This window comes from Bidens hawaiensis, unplaced genomic scaffold (genome assembly GCF_021521415.1).
Source record: "Bidens hawaiensis isolate Kalapana, Puna unplaced genomic scaffold, B.hawaiensis_p1.1 tig00001382_1, whole genome shotgun sequence".
NCBI classification, from domain to species: Eukaryota; Viridiplantae; Streptophyta; class Magnoliopsida; order Asterales; family Asteraceae; genus Bidens; species Bidens hawaiensis.
In genome coordinates, this window is record NW_027491078.1 from 1,840,561 (window position 1) to 1,860,957 (window position 20,397).

At 35.1% G+C, this 20,397-nt stretch overlaps 1 protein-coding gene across 2 annotated transcripts; it reads left to right on the forward strand.

Annotated features, from left to right (window-relative positions):
• Positions 1–1,031: 1,031 nt before the first annotated feature.
• Positions 1,032–4,131, forward strand: LOC143573361 (isoprenylcysteine alpha-carbonyl methylesterase ICME-like). 2 transcript variants are annotated; one of them, XM_077058260.1, is made up of 11 exons: positions 1,032–1,206; positions 2,250–2,326; positions 2,470–2,539; positions 2,628–2,717; positions 2,782–2,856; positions 2,945–3,046; positions 3,116–3,253; positions 3,332–3,397; positions 3,465–3,608; positions 3,790–3,880; positions 3,964–4,131. In XM_077058260.1, the coding sequence occupies exons 1-11, from the start codon at positions 1,100–1,102 to the stop codon at positions 4,120–4,122; spliced, it is 1,119 nt and encodes a 372-aa protein (XP_076914375.1). In that variant the 5' UTR covers positions 1,032–1,099; the 3' UTR covers positions 4,123–4,131. The 2 variants fall into 2 exon arrangements, with proteins under 2 accessions (XP_076914375.1, XP_076914383.1); XM_077058268.1 differs by lacking the exon at positions 2,470–2,539 and having other exon boundaries at positions 1,072–1,206.
• Positions 4,132–20,397: the final 16,266 nt, after the last annotated feature.

The following is a 20,397-nucleotide window of genomic DNA, read 5'->3' on the forward strand; positions in this document are numbered from 1 at the left end:
TTTGTATGAGAAGTAATCTTCTCGAAATTAATTCATAACCGAAATTCTTTCATATGATACTAAGAATGAAATTTTCAATAGGAGTGTTCTCGAGTATATTTTTCCATATACCTTTTTTTTTATTGAGTTCATTTAAAAAAATCACTTTGTGATATAAATAAAATCAATTTATGTACACATGTTATAGATATAAACATAGATGTAATACATTTTTTCATATACATTATGTAATTATTTGTTTTACTTGTAACTTTATTATTTATATCATTCCGTGTGTTACATGGACTCTAAAACTAGCATATGAAAACCCACTTGAGTTGTGAAAACCCGCGAAAACCTTATGTAACATCGTTTTTTTTTGTTACATGTAATATATGTTGTAACATTTAATACAAAACATCGAAACATTAAAAAAAATTGTTTTGCTATTTTTTAATATTTTTTTACTAATTTTTTAGATGTTTTTAGAGAGAGAAAAAATTATATTTTTATTAACATTTTTTATTAACTTTAATTATGGATCACAAGATTTAATCTTTAATTAAAACATATGATTGAGAATGAGTTTTAGAGTTTTCTCAAATCAAATGATTTTTATTTCAACCTAACCCATATATATATATATACCCCTTCACGCCAAGGTGCACCCATACTGTCAGCTGGCCCCTTTCTCTAACATCCAGTCAAACCCCGCCACGTGTCCAAATAAATCAAACCAACAATAATCTTTCTTCTCCGTCTCTGCAAACCCTAATTATTCTTCTTTCCATCAGTTCAATTCCATCTTTTCCTCCATTTTACTCTTATTATTATTATTATTATTATTATTAATTTATTATTATTACAATTATGCGTAAATCATTATATATATCCAAAATGCACTCACACATCCTCCCTATCTCAATCAAACCACCACCACAGCCTTCAACCATGCCAATCACTTCACCAGTCTTACTGAACTCAATCCACTACGACGGTGACGATCTGCCTAATTTGTCAATTGAATCCAAACCGTTAATCATACCTCCGTTAGCGTCGACGAGTTCCGTTAACTATCAGCAACGGCGTCGGCGTGCCGTTAGTGAGTCGGATCTGACGGATGTTCCTGCCGGCGGACGAAGGTTTTTTTTGGAGTAGTGGTGGCCGGAGTGATGAGGAGAAGGCTTCTGGTGTTAAGTTTGGGGGTAAAGTGTTTGGATATATCAGGTGAATTTGATTTTAGTGAAATTAGGGCTTGAAAATGGAATGATGTTACTGGTTTAGTGTATAGTTAGAGTTAGTGATTAGTTTAGATGATTGTCTATTTGTAAAGTTTAGGATCTGATTATGCATTGAATGATGAATTTAGGACTGTAAACGAACTGAATTGAACGAGGCCTTGTTCATGTTTGTTCATTAAGAAAATGAACTTGTTCGTGAACGGTTCACGAACACAAATTAACACAAACAATGTTTTATTTGTCTATTTGATAGTGTCAACGGTTTGTTCCGGCTACCAAGTTTGTGTTCGTTTGTTAACAATTAAGCAGGTGAACACGTTTCACGGACACAAATGAACACAAAAAATGCTTTATCTGTATTGGCTAACCGAAATTGGTTAGTGTCAACGGTTAAGCTGGCTACCAGGTTTGTGTTGATGTTTTTTAGGCTTTTAGCATTCATATTCATATGTTAATTTTACATATAAATTAATCACATAAAACTCATATAGAAATAATTTTGTTTATAGTTAATAGTTTTGGTTAAGTCTATATGATAAGATTAGAAAAGTCATCAAAAGTATTAAAAACCTATAATGAACAAAAAAGTTAAAATTTCTGAACATAAACGGACTTAAATGAACGTAACCGAACACATTATCGAACGTTTACGAAAACAATAGAGCGATCATGGCCTCTGTTCATATTCATTTGTTTAGTTTATTGAACGAAATCCCTTGTTTCTGTTTGTTCATTTTGTTATATGATATTCGCTGTTCATTTATTATATGAAATTTGTTGTTCATGTTTGTTCATTTAGTTAATTTACGAACAGTTTGCCGAATGCTCGGTTTATTTACAGCCCTAATGATGATTATTGGCAATGTATAAGCTTATGGTATCCATAAGTCCATAACATAACAATTATGCATTAATTTCTTTACATTATCTCACTGTTATATATGACTATGATTATGCTAATCACCTGTGAATAACAATATAACAAATCTTTGTTGTTGACGTGCTTCCTTTATTCTTTTCTTTCTTCAGGTCAGGCTATAAATGGATCACCGGGTTTCTTTCTCTACAATGTTATGCTTTCCTAATTATGCCAGGTGTACTTCAAGGTTTGTAACGTTGGTGCGTGCCTCAGATCATTCCTCCCTTGTTAATAATATCAAGTTACCCTAACTTTTTATGTGATTATGTTTACATTTGTTTTTTGTCTTTTTGATTACCTTAATGTCACATGACTGCTTAATTGTTGCAGTTGCTTATTACTATTATTTCTCAAGTCAGATACGGCGGGATATTGTTTTTGGTGATCAACCCAGGAATAAGTATGCTTTATGATCATGCTAATTTGTAGTTTTGTTTGTAACAGAGTTTTATGTGAAAAGTATTAAAAGGTGCTGCTAATGATTGCAGACTTGACATATACTTACCTAAAAGTGATGAGAAGAACGACCATCCAAAACCCGTCATTGCTTTCATCACTGGAGGAGCATGGGTAATAGGGTGAGTCTTTTTTATAAAATTATATTATAAATTTTAAATTTTCAATAACTTATGGTACGTGTAGGTATAAAGCTTGGGGTTCTCTTTTAGGACGACACTTATCGGGTACAGATGTCATAGTGGCATGCATAGACTACAGGTATTTTGATAATTGAATGCAATGATTAACTTTTTTTTAATCCAATTTCGATTTTTTATTTATTTTTGTTATGTACTTTTGCTTTAAGAAATTATCCCAAGGCCACAATTAGTGAAATGGTTGATGATGCTTCACGAGGCATCTCGTTTGTGTGCAATAATATTGCTGAATATGGTGGTGATCCAAACAGGTATGCTTTATATTATTTAAGATGAAATTACTATTTTGGGTCTTGAAATTGGTTTATTGTGATTTGAAGGATTTATTTGATGGGACAGTCTGCTGGTGCGCATATTGCTGCGTGTGCACTTGTGGAGCAAGCAATCAAAGAGTCTAACGAAACACAAACTACATGGAGTTTATCACAAATAAAAGCTTATTTTGGATTATCAGGAGGGTATGCTTGTCATTTGGTTTTATATTACATCTTGATGTATTGTTGTTTATTAATTTTTTCTATATACTCTGTTTACAGATATAATATGTTTAACATGGCAGAGCATTTGAATACACGAGGCCCATACAAGTCACTATTTATGAGGTATTTCTTTACATATTTTCTCTAATAATAATAGCATAAAAGTGAAAAGTTTCGTTTTTTACTACAGAATATTGGGCGGGGAGGAATCTTTAAGTAAATATTCTCCCGAGATTATTGTACAAGACCCAAACAATAAGAGTGCGATTGCTCTCTTACCTCCAGTTATCCTATTTCACGGTACAGAAGATTATTCAATTCCAGCAGATTGCAGGTATGTTTGCTCTAAAATTTGTATGTGTGCGTATTAAGACGTAAAATCAATCAAAAATGTCAGAACCTGTTTACCCTGGCATATTTTTTATATAATTGCTCATCTAAATTACTAGTTTTATTGTTGTGTTGATAAGTCACATGTAAAAGCATGAAAAGAAAGAAATGCTGTTCTTTTACAGCAAAACATTTGTGGAAAGCCTCCAAAGAGTAGGAGTGAAAGCCGAATTGAAGTTATACGAGGGGAAAACTCACACTGATGTGTTTGTTCAGGTATATTTTGTTATACATTCTCATATTTTAAAGCATTTTATTACATATATAAATATATATATGTATATTTTGAATTATATTAGGATCCAATGAGAGGAGATGACAAACTGTTCGATGATTTGGTTGCAATAATACACGCGGGAGATGAAGAAGCTCTTGCAAGACAAGCAAGAGCGCCTCCAAGACGTCGCCTTGTACCTGAATTCATGTTAAAATTAGCTGGAAAAATCAGCCCCTTTTAATCAATCAATCAATCAATTAGACATAGATTTAGCATTCATTGTATGTAAGCTTCACCATTTATATAGATATCATCATTTGATCGAGTGACATGATTGGTTTGTAAATAGAAGACATGTAGAAACATTGACAGCAAATGGAAGTATGTTTGGTATTGTTCACTTAAAACATATTGCATCCCTACACTATAGGTAGTCAAAACATCGATCTTAGAGTTAACAAATTTGTTCGAAAGTGCACCAGGATTTATTTATTTAACTAGAATTCTGACCCGTGCGCGCTTCGGCGCAAAGACGTGAAAGCATCAACATTAATGTATTGTATATACATAGCCTTTGCATGAATTAAGGTACAAAGTTGTTCACATTAGTTACGTAATGTGTTTTTACGCCTTTGTACAATCAATGGATCTAGCCGATATAACTTACTCACACAACTTTGATCTCAGTCTATAGAAGTTGATATAGTTCTAGCCGCTTTGCTATGTTTTTGCGCCTTTGTACTATCATTGGATCTTCATCCAACTATTTACCCAAATCTCTTCACTGCAAATAAAATTAACGTAAAATACAACAAACACAAAATATTAATATTTTGCTTTTATATGAACATTAATTTACCTCTTTGCCCCGCAACTCGGTGAAGAAATAGCCTTTGTTTGGCCATGTGAAATTGACAATATCCAACATATCTTGGACAAGGAATCTTAAAAGTTCCAACAACTATGTGGACATAGGATAAAACATTTGGCCCTATAATTTAAAAAGAAATTAGAGTTTTAACATGTTTCCAACATTATAAGTATACTCAATGATACATAACATACCGAGGTGAAGATAAGGCGATAAGCACATGTTAACTAATTATAAAGTAGCTATTTTGCTTTCAATCCTTATTCGATTGAATGATTCACATGCTGAAATTGTTTCAACTTCTATACATAAATTACAACCAAAAGTGAAACAAAATTAATAGTCAACATTTTTCTTAAAGAAACCATAAAATTATGATCATTAGCTAAACTAAATAGATGAAAAAAAAAATGATACTTAGGCACCTTCATGTTGAATAACTAAGTGGGAAATTATGTTAGTAGTAGCAAAAAGAGTGCACACTCGTACCCGCTAAAATTTTTAAAAATCCTACTCCCATACCTGGCCTGTACTCATCGGGTTTCGGGTATACCCATCCCATTTGTTTCGGGTATACTCGTTGGGCTCGGGCTTTTTTTTGCCATCCCTACATTTGAAGTTTACATTCTCAAGAAGCAGAAGATTCTATCAGCAAACTACAGGCTCGGTTCCAAATGCGCAGATGAAATAAAGGTGCGTCTTATACTAAGTTCATAAAATTTTAAATAGCACGACCTTGATATCAAATGGAAGCTGCATTTATTCCAGAATTTAATGATGAATTGGATACTCAAAGTTTTGAGAAATTTGAAGAGGTATTTTTGTTTTATTGTTTCTTACCATCTAATTTGTTCGCATTATTAATGACAGCCAACACCAACAAAATTACAACATTAGAAGGAGGATAAAGACAACCCCTAACGACAAAGTAACGGAAATTGTAACAAATCTAGAACACCAACCAAATTCCTGAACCCGGGTTTTCTAAGTAACATCTATTTACCAAAATCAAACGTGGTACAAAAAAAGATTTAGAAGAAAACACACCTCAGAGGAAGAGAAACTCGGTGCAACATACAAACCCCAATTTTTATTTCAGCAGCAGAGCATGAAATTGGTGATGAGTGTTGTTGAGTGGGGGCGACAATTGGAAGAAAAAAGAGCAGGAAAGGAAGCTGTGAAGGAAGAATCTAGCAACAAATACATACTTGAAGGTACAATTAGAGCAACACAGGTTACAATTGGGTGATGCAACAAAAGTTGCTAATTGTATATATATATATATATAATATAATATAATTTTCATTTATTCAACTTTAAATTCATGTGGTCTTTGTTTAAAAGTAGGAGTCGGTCACGACCCGTACTATGTTCTTTAAAACTTGACACTTAAACAAGCAACACAACTTAGATTCAACTTAAATACATACGTTCACATTTAAGTTAAACGACATATCAAATTTTTTCATTAAACGAGAAATACAAACTAAGATTCACCCCAAAAATAGTATACGGTTTGTTTGAATAATTATAATATGGCCAGAATTAGAGGTGTTCAAAGTCGGATATCCGGAGTTTCGGATATCCGAAGGTTTTGGATAGTCGATTTCACTATCCGAATTCGTATCCGAAATTTCGGATATCCGAAGTTTGGACCATTTGACTAGTGAAACGGATATCCGGAAAAAAAATAATAATTTTTTTATTGCTGCCAACTCTCTTCTTTCTTCTGGCAGATCTAAGTTAAAACGTAATTCTGCCTTGTTGCCTTCCTCGATTAATAGTAAGTACTCTTGCAGAAGTTAACCCGATCTCCGCGGGTATCATTGCTTCAGTTTCATAGGTTAAGATGAAGGGGGTTCCCTCATGGCTGGTTTTCTTGAGAGTTTGGTATGCCCATAGGACGTGTGGGAGTTCGTCTACCCACCCCGCTTGTTTTGTTCCTAACCTTGACTTGGTTCCATCCAGAATGCTTCTGTTAGCTCTTTCTACTTGGCCATTGCCTTGTGGATGTGCCATAGATGTGAACACTTGCTTTATGTGTAGCCCAGCCAGCCATTCTTGGAGTTTTTGTCAACGAACTGGGTGCCATTGCCGCTTACTAACTTCTGCGGAAGCCCAAATCGGCGTATGATAAACTCCCAAATGAATTTTTTGACGATGGTTATGCTGACAGATGTAAGGCCCCGATCCCGGAACCTTACTTTAGCGTTGGATTTACTCATAAACATAGATCTAAAATCAGAGTTCATTAAAACTTTTCGCGGAATCAATAAAACTTCATGCATTACATTACACATCAGCGAATATTGTCTTAACAAAAGTACACTTGTCTTAAAACATATCATATTAATTCATGACATTCCTTTCTAAGATGCCAGTCTTCCAGTCCCTGCCACGTGCCATCCTCAAGCCAGCTCCTTCAATCTACTTACCTGCGTGCATACTAAAAGTCAGCTACGCTGAGTGAGTTCTAGTTAAGCAGGTAACATACATCTCGTTCTCATTCTTACACACACGCACACACACATATATATATATATCCGGAGACACATATTATATTCGCTCTTACGTTCTTACTTCCATACATTCATACTTCTTCTTTCTTTAGTTATTTCATACGTACATATCGTTTTACGTTTTAAAGAGCCTTTCGCCCTATAACCTTCGCAGATGTTATTAGGGTCTGCAACCCTTTCGTTCTTCGCCTATATTATTAGGGTAGGCAACCCTTTCATTCTTCGCCTATATTATTAGGGTAGGCAACCCTTAATTTTTCAATTCTACATATCATACATACCATTACACTACACATATCGTACATACCTTTCTTTCATTAGCTATATCTGTTCTCATATACCTCTTCACACATGCGTTTAACTCTTTCTACACTAGTTAGGTATATTTATAAACATTCATACGGCATACACTTACTACTTAAGGTAAGTGTATAACTAATCACATTGAGTATGCACACAGCCCCAAAACATAACACAAAAATGGGGCTAGAAACTCACCTGGGTCCTGTTCCTCTCTGAGTTAAGTGTAATGCCCTTCCTTAGCTGCGCACGGCTAACTGTGTAACAAGGCATGGGTATCAATTATCTATCACATCTACTTCTTACGTCTAGGTGAATGAGACCCTCAACTAACGGGGTCCGGGGGCAGCGCCCCTGGTAGCGGGGTCTAGGGGCGGCAGCCCCTAGTAGGGTCCAAGGGGCAGAGCCCCTGGCTGGGGTTAAGCTGCCAGGTCAGCTCGGAAAAATTTTATTTTCACTAACAGTCCTTTAACAAAAACGCATCAGAAAGTGGATCGAGCCACGTTTTTCATCAATTTAAAAAAAACAATTTCGCATGAAAATTTCGCTTCGCATGGGACTTTTTCGCTTCGCATGGAACTGTTTCGCTTCGCATGGAACTGTTTCGCTTCGCATGGAACTTTTTCTCTTCGCATGGAACTGTTTCGCTTCGCATGGAACTTTTTCGCTTCGCATGACTATGCGATGCGAAATTACCTTTTCCGCTTCGCATGGTCATGAAATGCGAAATAATCTTTTTCGCTTCGCATGGTCATGCGATGCGAAATAACCTTTTTCGCTTCGCTTGACTGTGCGATGCGAAATTACCTTTTTCGCTTCGCATGGCCGTGCGATGCGAAATTACCTTTTTCTTCGTTTTTACCATTTTAAAGCCATTTTACTTCGTGACTCTTCATTGGGGCCCGATTTTACCCTTTTTATGGGTTTTGGGTTGTACCAACTTTGTATACCTGTGTTTTATGAGGTCCGAACCTCACCTTTTTGTCCTATATCATACCCGTGAGGCTATGACTCACCAAGTTCATGTTTCTCTTACATCTTACAACTCGATCTACTAAGATATCGATTTGCATGTCGAACTCAACCACAAAAACTCAACCTTGTTGGCTAAAACTCACCTTTGGCTTCGGGTTCGGTTCGGGTCTAGACAACTCGAGGATCTGGACGTGATTCTTGTTGTTTGAAGGCACTTGAACACCAAGATCTTCCTTACCTTAGCCCGGATTCGGATTCGGGTCTTCAGAGAGTATATGTGTGTCTAGTGAGTGTGTGTGAGTTGTGGGAAGAAAAATGGTGAAAGGATGGGAGGAATGGCCTTATATAGAGGGCTATGGGCCCCACCACCCACTTCCTTTACCAAACCCATTCTTTATCCACATATAAACACGCATACAATTAAAAGAGCGACACACACGCAACAATAAATTTTCTTTTACTTAGCAATCTCCTAATACGGATGTTACAACAGACGCCAGAGGTTTCACTTCCACCCATTTTGTAAAGTGGTTTATCGCAACCACCAAAAACTTCACCTTTCCTGGTGCTTCAGGGAAGGGTCGATGGACCATTTTTGGAACGGCCATGCGGATGAGACTGGAATTAAGTCATTTTTGGGGTTCAATGTATTGGGAGCATGACGATGGCATGAATCACACTTCCGTAGTTATTTCACTGCATTGACATGCATACCCGCCAATAATATCCTGCATTGGTAATTTTGGCAACTACCATCCTTGATCCCACCTAGGCCGCAGATACCTTCGTGGATTTATCTAATCAGATAACTAGCGTCTTCCGCGCAGACACAACTGAGTAGAGGCCCTAGGAAAGATCGCTTGTATAACACTCCTTCCCGCAGTTGATATTGTAAGGCTTTGTGTCTTATCTTTTGGGGTTTAGCTTTTCCCCGTGGAAGGAATCCATCTGCCAAGTATGCTTTGATTGGCGTCATCCATGACTCTTCCGGAGTTAGCTTGACGCATACTTGTATTGGCGGGACTGATGGGCTTGTGGATGCCAATTTACTCAGCGCGTCTGCGGATTTTTTCCGCTCCGGTTGATGTGTTTCACTTTGGACGATTTGAATTCTTAGACGGTGGCGTTGACAGTGGAGGTCGGCTGGAGCTCATGACGTCTTGAACAAAATCTTAAACAGTTCTAGCCGGTACGGATGACGCTAATGAAGAAACACTAAGTTAACCCCAGGTAGGCTTAACCTAATATCTCGACCGATGTTAGATAACGCTAATCTACCCCTGGTGGGCTTAGCTTAATGTTCTCCGGTGAGTCAATACTAACAACTGCTTATGAATTCCAGTGGCCGTGACCTGCAAAACCAAACATCGTGAGATCGTTACGAGAAGGGGAATGGGGGGGGGGGTCTTCTCGTAACCACCCTCCGACGTGAGAATCAATATGCTAATTAAGTGATGAGTAATTCTTCGAGAGAATGAGAGTGTGGATCCTTTATCGTTAATCCTCGTGTGATATTTATAGCCGAATGGAGGGAGAATGATTGGGCCAGTTGTCCCACTCAATGAAACCATCTATTCTTATGTCTGTGCATGATAACGGTTCCTGAATGGTCAAATAGCTGGCGTATGGAAATCCTTGTCGTGGGCAGGTACAACGTTGGATCTTTCTCATTATCGTGCCACTACTAGAAAACTGGGCATTTGCAACCGCTGTTTCGGTTGCAAATCGGTCGCAAATGCCCTTTTGTGACCGTATTACGACCGGTTTCGACGGTCGGTTAAACCTTGGTCGGGAATTATTTTGCGACTAATTTTTGCGACCGAAAATGTTGTTGCGACCGATTTTACGATTAAATTTTCAGTTGCAAGTTTAGCAACAAAATTTGCAACCGAATCTTTTTTGCGACTGATTTTGTGACCGAACATTTAACAACCGATATTGCGACCGCAAGTTTTCATGACTGGTTTTGCAACCATAAATTTTACAACCGATTTTGCAACTGAATTGTTTAGCGACCAATCTATTTACAACCGATTTTGCGATTGAACTGTTGGTGACCACGTGTGAACAATTTTGTAACTGAATTGTTAGCCACCAAAATTGCAACCGAAACTATTTGCCATGGACTCTGCGCATTTGTTTGGCGTCTTATGTAACAAGTTTTTTGTCGCAATAAATCTAAAACAAGTCAAGCTAAATCTATCCAAAATAAGATAAATAAATATAAACCTAAAAGAATCTGCAAATTCATAAACTTGAGCGTACGTGATCAATATTAAGTTTTTACAAACAAATAACTACTAATGCTAAAGTCTTCATTCAATATGCATGGTAATTTGATTTTCCAATCAACTCTTCATTTCTTGTGCATTGCTCCGCTCATAGACAAGTAATAATTATTTGCCAATGAATCTTCACAACTCTTCACAATTGCATCAGTATATAGTACTCTGAAGGTATATTGTCTTTCATATCATATATAGAAGCCACATAGTATGTATTCCTCTTGAAAACAATAAATTGGATTAAAAAATATAAAACATAGCATGTAGGTGAGTGTATTCATATAAGCATGTCACACCTGCAATAGAAACAGATACAAGATATTTGGTTAGTGGGAGGTGTAATCAAAATAGATCAAATATTCATAAAAGGACCTGTTATAACTGATGAAATAATAAATAAATCATACAATTGATGCAACCAAAAGATATGTATGTTGAGCAGCCCAGTTGATCAATGAAACACCAAGAAAAAGATATTTGCTAACATGTTATGCGTGTTTGTAAGTCACTAATTGATGCTTGTCCCTTAGGCCTGCTATTGTTGGTAGTCACTCACTCAGAATCCTCATCTAGAAGGCCTTCTAGGCATTTCAATTACGTAAAATTACAATACATGAGCGACGTTAAATAAACATTTTTCCTTGTTATGAATAGTTGAACAAAAAAAATATGAACTTCTCAAAACATGCCAAAAGTGTATCTGAACATTGATACCTGTAATGGTTGGTATTTAACATTTCCCCAAAGATTTGTCTAGTAGGGTTGAGCTCTATTGGTAGATTTCTTCAATCTTATTCCGGCTTTGCTCCTTCAAATCAATATAAAAATAACTGTTTATTGGCTACCAACATTAGTGATTAAAGTGGTTGTATAGGTAACTAAAATTTAAAATAAACACAAAACAAAAGGACTCCATCCATATATATTTCTTACCGAATAACATAAGCACGAGTTTAACACACCCATTCATTGCAACCAAAGCTTGTTACCATAAATACATCTGTAGATGAGCCCAATCCTGCAAACATCTTATTTTTATTTAACTGTCAAAATTATTTGTAAAATATCGATTGTATTTGTGACTGAAAATAAGTTTTTTTTATATTTTATGACCATTTTGCACGAACTATCAAATTTTCATTTTTACGAACGGCCAAAATTTCATTTTATATGTTGTTAGTTATATTTCTGACCATATTTACGGCTAAACAATTTCGGTCAGTAAATTTGTGACCGTTTTTTTACCAAATTAATTTTTGTTTTATTTTCTTAACTTATTATAACTACCGACCGTATTTACAACTGAAACAATTTTGGTTGTTACATTTTCTCTCATTTAACGACCGAAAAAAAGTTGGTTGCTAATTTTGTGACCTATTTTGTTTGGGTCGCTAATGTTGCAACCGAACAATTCCGGTTGGTAAATTTGTGACTGTTTTTGCGACAAAACTATTTTTTGTTTTTATTTCTTTCCAGTTTTTTAATATTACCGGCCACATTTGCAACAGAAACAATTTTGGCTACTAAATTTTCAACCAGTTAACGGCCAAAAAAAATTTGGTTCCTAATTTTGCAACCTTTTTTGTTTTGGTCTCTAATGTTGCAACCGAACAATTTCGGTTGGTAATTTGTGACCGTTTTTGCGACCAAATTAATTTTTGTTTTTATTTATTTTCAGTTTTTTAATACCACCGATCACATTTGCAACCGAAATAATTTTGGTCGCTATATTTGTGACCAATTAACGCCGGAAAATTTTGGTTGCAAATTTAACAACCGATTTTTTTCGGTTGCTAATTTAGCGACCGATTTGTTTCTGTCACTAATTTTGCGACCATTATGATTTCGGTCGCAAATATGGTCGCTAAATTTGCGACCACTTTGGTTGGTCGCAAATTTCGGTCGCTTTGCCTGTTTGTGTAGTGGTGTGAGTTCGTGGATAGTACGGGAATACCAACCTGTGATTGGTCTCTCCCTTCCTTGTCACGTGCCAGCCAGTGCTTTATCACGACAAGTCTTCCGGTGAACTTTTTGAGTTATTAGTTGCTAAGTACTTATTCCGCAGAAGATGTGTACCTCTTTACGCGGACGGTGTTCTTTATGCGGGTGGTCATCCGTGCTTTGATCGTACTTCTTCAATGAGGGATATATGTCCCACGCGGACGGTGTTCTTTATGTTGAATCAATTCATATTCCATTTATTCCCTCATTTGTCGTGGCAACCCTTCCCTTGATTTTTCCTTCATTTTCAAAGTCAGACTATTGAACTTTTGCACTTGGGATTGTAATTCCACCACCTAAAAATTTTAAAAATCATACGTAACATACAACCACATAATTAGTGAACAAACTTTATCAAATAAATAAACAAAAACATGCATATATATAGATATATACGTACTCATACGCATATAAGTGATGGATTAAGGATTATTTTCTTTATAGCGTTATTTTTTTTCGATGGTTAGATTTCTTACCGTCAAACGATAGAATTTCCAGTCGGGTCACGAGATTAGTTGGGGGAACGTAATAAATAACAACATTAAAAACACACACGACAAAATTCCGATTTTGTTAGAAATAAAAAAAAAATACATATTTCCTATAGTTGTTCTCTACACCAATGGAACACATTTTGAAAGTTTCATGTGGCGGCCAGCGTTTCCCAAAACGTCTCAACTTTTGCTAAACCAAAAGTTGAATTATCAAAGAACTACGCTATGTATAATTTGTATTTTTAGTATTTATTTTGAAGCAAGCCTATGGGATAACTGGGGACCAATAGTCCAACGCTAGATTTTTTTTTTCTAAAAAAAGGATGACTTTTTTGTATGTTAGGTTACCATACTTTCTAATTTGGAGAGCCCTGCTGTCCTAGACTAGGTTGTCTTAACCGGGCAGGCTTCAAAGTTTGGCTTGGGCGTTTCTTTAGAAAACCATACCGCCAGCTGTCACTTGACAGTCTTTATGCCACCACAAAAGCAGAACTCTCTGGCGTAACACACGGTGGGACTAAAACCCGGGTGGGCTCGGGATTCAAACAGACAACCTCGCAAGGTCTAACTCAAATCCTTCATTGCAAAATGTCCACACAAAATGTCACAAGTGGGGATCAAACTTGAGTCACAATTGAAAAACCCAAGTCTTTTACCTCAAATCCTTCATTGCTAATATTATCCACCCAAAATGTCATAAATGGGACAAACTTGAATCTTCATTGAAGAATTCAAGACTGAACATTTATTTTTATCAAATTAACTTTTAAACAAGTTCGATGATGACAAACTAACAAGACTTGACTCATAAACTCCTAGTTGGTCCTTGACCAATTTATCAATCATCATCCTTGCCTTTCACAAATTCACAAATTCTAACAAAACATAAATTTCTAAACCCTATTTAGTTAAAAAACAATTAAAATAAAAAGAAGGTTTGCATCAAGTCTGATTGATCGAAATTGTGTCCGAGTGTGATAAATCATCCTGAAATTGTGTGATTCATGTATGAAAATAGAAAATGGATCAAGGGGTGAGGAGTCGAGTTTGAATTCGTCAAACTAAAAATAATCACTAAAATTTTGAAGTATGGATACAACAGATACATGTGGAATTAAATGTAGACACTGAATTGCATTATATAAACAACACTGAATGAAGCTTTATTTGCTAAAAATCTTAAAATTGTCGGAACTGATGACGATTTTGTTGATCCGTCCCTACACTTATATGTTGTTAACATTGTCTATGGCGTTGGTTCTTGATATGTATCCGTATAGTCATTTGGTTCTTGAACTGTATATGTATTCTCATTTTCTGTTACGCTAGAAGTTTCGGGGTCAACCCATGTTACCCTGGTGGTCTGTACTCGTGTCCTGCTAGGTGGTGTATAAGGTGATGATTGTTGATCTTCGTTTGTAACCACCGTCTCGGTTCGTGTCATCCCATTACCATAAGGTGAAGAGCTAACCTGTGTTACCCTTGTCATATGTCCTTGTGTCATTTGTGTCGACGTTTGTGTCATTTGTGTCATAGGTGCTGGTGGTGAATCGATATTGTTAGATGGTGAACCCATATTGATAGGTGGTCCGCCACTTATAAACTGGGGGCTAGGTGTTAATGGCGCATGTGAATTCGTGTTCTTTGGGGGAAGAGATGATTTAGTTTTCTCAACTTCTCGAAGATCTGGAGGTTGAACCCCGCCTGCAGACACAATCAAACAGACGTATTCAGTATAATTTCACTTACAACACGCTATTGATATGGTCTACGACGGGACAAACATTTTATATATAAATTAAAACAATTAAGATTGTATGCCTAAATTAAAGAAATTAAGATTGTATGTATATGCATGAATGCATAAAAATGTGTACTTACTTGAGAATGAGATGATCAAGAGGAAGGAAATGAAGATGAGAATAACTACTCCCAACTTGTTTTCCATTTCTTGGAGATCAAATTACACGGAGATAACAAGAATACAATATGAATTTATAGCTATGAAACAACTTTGAATATGTACATAATGATAGAGAATAACATTATATGGTACTCTTTTGTTTTTGGTTTTATTTGAGTCTTCACATAATAATCGTAGTCAGTCAGTGACCAAGTCGAGGCGTAACAAGTACTCCGCGAGGGAATATATACAAGATACTGGCAGCCACAAGCTGGAGTATAGATTACCCTCCTTTCCATTTTTTTTATTTATGCAAAAATGAACAATAAAAAGTTGATATTTTATATGTAGAACCGGGCTAGTCGAGAATCATAATATATACGATATCATAATAAAAATACGTAATGATAGATATAACATAATAAACTTATGATGATGTTAGATATGTGATCCCTACGCCAGTAGTTCACATTTGGAAAGTTTCATGTGGTTTCGATTTTTCCTCACTATTTTTTTATAATATTATTATTGAATATAAAACCGAAAAGTAGTGATTACATTGAAACATAAGGCAAATGAGTAACAATATGTACCGCTACCCCCTTTTGAATTGTAAACCTAATTTTTCAAAAATTAAATTGACTGATTTTGAAAACATAACCTTATTATGCATCTCGGCTAATGCAAAAGAAAATGCACGCATGCACTTATATGCAGAATACTACAAACTTTGGTAGCACAACTTAAAGAAAATTTATAAAGGAAATAAGCTATGCATCATTTGTGTGTTAACAATTTATTTAAAAGCTATAACTAATGGGATAATTGGGGACCAACACTTACAGTGGCGGATACAGACGTTTAACTCAGTGGGGGTAAAATATAACCAATAAAAATACATGACACAAAAATGTAAAAACGGACTTCATTAAATATAACAAAACAAAACACATATTACAATTGTTCTCTACGAGATTGGTCTTATGTTTTAGTATTACACTATTATAACAAAATGAAAAAAAAAATGCAACAACGAACACAAATAGTCAAATATGAATTATAATTTATGATATGAATCATACGAACCTGATTGATATCATATTATGAACATCAATTCATATGTAAATAATCACAGAAAAATAAAGAATCATATGAACCTGATTTGATTGGAACTTGGATGGTCGCTTATTCGCTTGAAACTCGAACAGTCTGCATTGTCATCTTCTTTGTTTTATTAAGATTTTAATATTTTAGGGATTTCACTTTTATTAACATATAGAGTGTTGGCCTTATTTCAATTTTTTGGGCTGGGCTATTTGTTGGGTTAGAAGCTAGAATTTAGGGAATGTTTTTGGGGGGAAATAGAAAAACGTAAAGTGGGGAAAGAGATTATTAACCAAAATTTACCCTATAAAATATAATATATTGTGTACCTCATGAAAATTTGAGTGGGGACCTTACCCCCCCTAGGGGTGTTCAAAAAATTCCGGATCCGAAACCGAACCCGAAATATCCAAAAATCCGTATCCGAATTATCCGAAATTTTGGATATCCGAAAAATCGGATATCCGAAAACCAAATAATTCGAATTTTCGGATTCGGATTCGGATTCAGATGTCGATTTCTAAAAAAATCGGATAATCGGATTATCCGATATCCGAAAATTAAAAAATAAAAATAATTAATAAATATTATAAGTGATAACTTAATTGTAAGGTTTCCCTTTCCATAATAAATTTTCCATTTTCCACTCCGCTGCCTCCCATTGCCATCGCCGTAGCTCTCCATCGCTACATAAGGTGATTTGGTTTCCAATTATCCATATCACTTTTTCATAAAAAAATATAGGTTTTAGTATAAAAAGTATAGTGTGTGACGACAGCTCTATTAATAGTTAATTAGCTTTTAGTTTTAAGGTTTGATAACTAATTAGATTTTGGTTGATTTTTGTAGAGTTTACCGTTCCAATGAAAGTTCCTTCAATACGCTTGTTGAAAAAAAAAGATCAATTTTGTGGGAGCATTTATTTATGAATTTCTTGAATGTGTTTTTGATCTCTATGTTGGAAACTTGAAAAATTATATAAAACTTCGATTGTGATGGATTTGAAAAATTGAACACAACTTTAGTTTTAATATATGCATAAACGAATTCTTTTCATTTTTTTTAATTTGGATTATCCATGGCAATAACCGAATCCGTATCCGAAATTTCGGATATCCGATTTTTGGATATCCGAAATTTCGGATACAGATTCGGTTATCAATATTCATTATCTACTATTTGTTAATCAACAAAAAAGTTTTTTATACTCACAAAAACTATAAGTAACGAAAATGGATTATTTATAACTATAAGGTATGATGTTCATAACAAATTTTTAATTCATGCTGGTTAAATATGTAGTCTATTGGGCCTTAGTCAATTTTTATTATTAACCGTCTCTTTGATTTCCTGGTTAAATATGAATATGAATTCATGGTAAACACATATCATTACTTTACGCTAACTATACACTTATTAGTTTACTAGCTTTTGAACCTGTGTATTACACGGGATTTGTCAAATTATAAAACAAGATCCATTATTTCAATTGTGATTATCAAAATACTTATAAATTAATTAATGTAGATTTAATGGAAAAAACAAACGGGGTTAATGAAAAGTACTTAAATAACATGATTTTAATGGAAACGTCAGATGTTGATTTGCAAGAAATTTAAAAAAAATGTACTAAAGTTGTGTAGTTGGTTAAACCTCAGGTATGAAAATGACACTTAATTCAATAATGTATAAATCCACACTATGTTATAACCCACTTGACAAAATAATTTTGACCCATGACACATGAATAGCTAGAAAGAATGAAATGAGAGATTAGAAATTAGAATAAATGTAGGCTTGACACATAAGCTTTAACATTTTCTTTTATTAGTATTGTAAGATAAGATAAGATGTAAGATGAATTTTAAATTTTTAACTTTTAATTGTGTTTCTAAACATTGTACTTTGTATCTTATTTAGGTTTATCATTATGTTTGACAATTATTTCTTTTCGTGCCAGTATTATTTAAAACTAAATATCATGTTGTCGTCTCAGAAAACATATTACAAATTACAATATAAAATTATATATATTTGTTAGAAGATTTATATATGTCCACTTGTGTCGTGCACAGGTCAATAACCTATTTATATAAAAAAAAATAGTTGACGAGCCGAGCTCGAGCTTTAAAAATAGAGCTCGAAACGAGCCGAGCTTGAGCTCAAGCTCTGTGTAAGTTAAACGAGCCGAGCTCGAGCCTAGTCAAGCTCGGGCTCGGCTCGGCTCGACTCGTTTGCACCCCTAAATACAACTAATCCATCCAATTGTATCCCCACCCAAATCAAGTCACCTAAATTAATTTATCTTTGTATTGTTGAACAGAATATATGGAAAAAATGTGTGTGCACAAACGTAAAGAAAATAAACTTATAGTTATTTTAGTAGCATCAACTTAAGGTTTATTGGATTTTAATAATTCTTATTGGCTAGTATTGACCGATAATAACCCTTATTCATTTTTCACCACTGGCGGTCCCAAATTTAAAAAAAGTTGGCCCTCAATACCCTCCCCGTTAAAAATGACTTAATAACGTTATACTTTTTTCCGAATTTCAAAGTAATGTTTTAGGGCTTTTGATCGGAAGGAGGATATGAGTCGATTGATGTAAAACTTCGTTCAAAACGGTGCTCCAAAACGACGAAATAATGCTTCAATTCAGGTTTTTAAACTTACAATTAACAAAAATCAAGTCGTCTGGTTCACCATTTCGAGCTAAGTTTTACATCAATCGACTCGTATCCTCATTCTGATCAAAAGCCCTAAAACATTAGTTTGAAATTCGGAAAAAAGTATAACGCCGGTAAGTCATATTTAATTGGGGACCATTGGGGGCGAACTTTTTTAAATTTGGGACCGTCAATGGTGATAAAATAAATAGGGATTTTTATCGGCCAATACCAGTCAATAGGGATTATTAAAATCCAATAAACCTCAACTTAATTTTACGAGTTGCATAGCATTTAAGTGCTAAATCAATAATATGTATGACTGATTAAGAGGTTGTCTTTAAATTATTTAGCATATCTTTGAAACTTAACCATTAAGAGGTTTCATGAGCCGTTAAGAGGCGCAACTAAACACACTCTACCTCTGACTGATTAAGAAGTAACATCTTAATGATATCATTAAGAGGCTACCAAACAACTCATTAGTTAACATGGGAATCTGAATAGACATTGTTAGAAGTTGTAAGGTGTGAAGTGTAACTTTCTTCAAAACTATCATGAAATCTGACACCAACGAACCCAATGTGCTAGGGGGCATCGCCCGTTCCTTGGTGGGCGACAAGACGCATGGCCTAAAATGGGGTCTCATAGCCCGATCGGTAAAATGGGGTCTCACAGCCCAATCGGTGAGCGACGGCGCGACACACGACAAGTGAAAATTTGGTTTCACATGTTGAGATGCATTTGGAAATTATGATTTGGTCTAGCTGTTTGGTTCGCCGAAGTTAAAATTGGTTTGTTTGATCAGTAGCAAATATGTTTTCTGTTATAAATACGATCATTGGAAACTTATGTTATCAACAGCAAATGCTATGAGTAGTAAGTAGGTGGACATCACCAAGTGGATCAAAAATAACTTGGTGGGGGTAGGGTGGGGTGGGGGGTTTTAACAATAAATGAGTTATTGACGAAAGACAAATTATCAGTAGTAATAAAGTTGCTATTGACAAAGCTACTATCGAAGTTAACTGAATAAACGTCAATCGTTTTAATCATCAGCTAACATATTCCTTGACAAAGAATTGTGTCATTCCAACTAAAATGTTGTGAATTGTGATGGTTCATCGTCTATAAAGAGCAAGTTATTGGTCTAATTCTAGAACGTGTTTTCACTAAAAAAAAACCTTACACACTAGTTCTTGTATTTGTATTGGGGTCGCTTTTCTAAGTCAGTTTATTATTTTGTCGCGTTATGTCGGGGGGTTTCGACAATAAATGAGTTATTGACGAAAGACAAATTATCAGTAGTAATAAAGTTGCTATTGACAAAGCTACTATCGAAGTTAACTGAATAAACGTCAATCGTTTTAATCATCAGCTAACATATTCCTTGACA

What these genes read in the sequence shown, in the direction of transcription:
- LOC143573361 (XM_077058260.1), top strand. Translation starts at nt 1,100, where the DNA reads ATGTTCCTGCCGGCGGACGAAGGTTTTTTTTGGAGTAGTGGTGGCCGG. An exon ending in GGTGATCAACCCAGGAATAA is followed by an intron (nt 2,540 to 2,627) that starts GTATGCTTTATG and finishes TAATGATTGCAG; the next exon opens with ACTTGACATATACTTACCTA. An exon ending in TACAAGTCACTATTTATGAG is followed by an intron (nt 3,398 to 3,464) that starts GTATTTCTTTAC and finishes TTTTTACTACAG; the next exon opens with AATATTGGGCGGGGAGGAAT.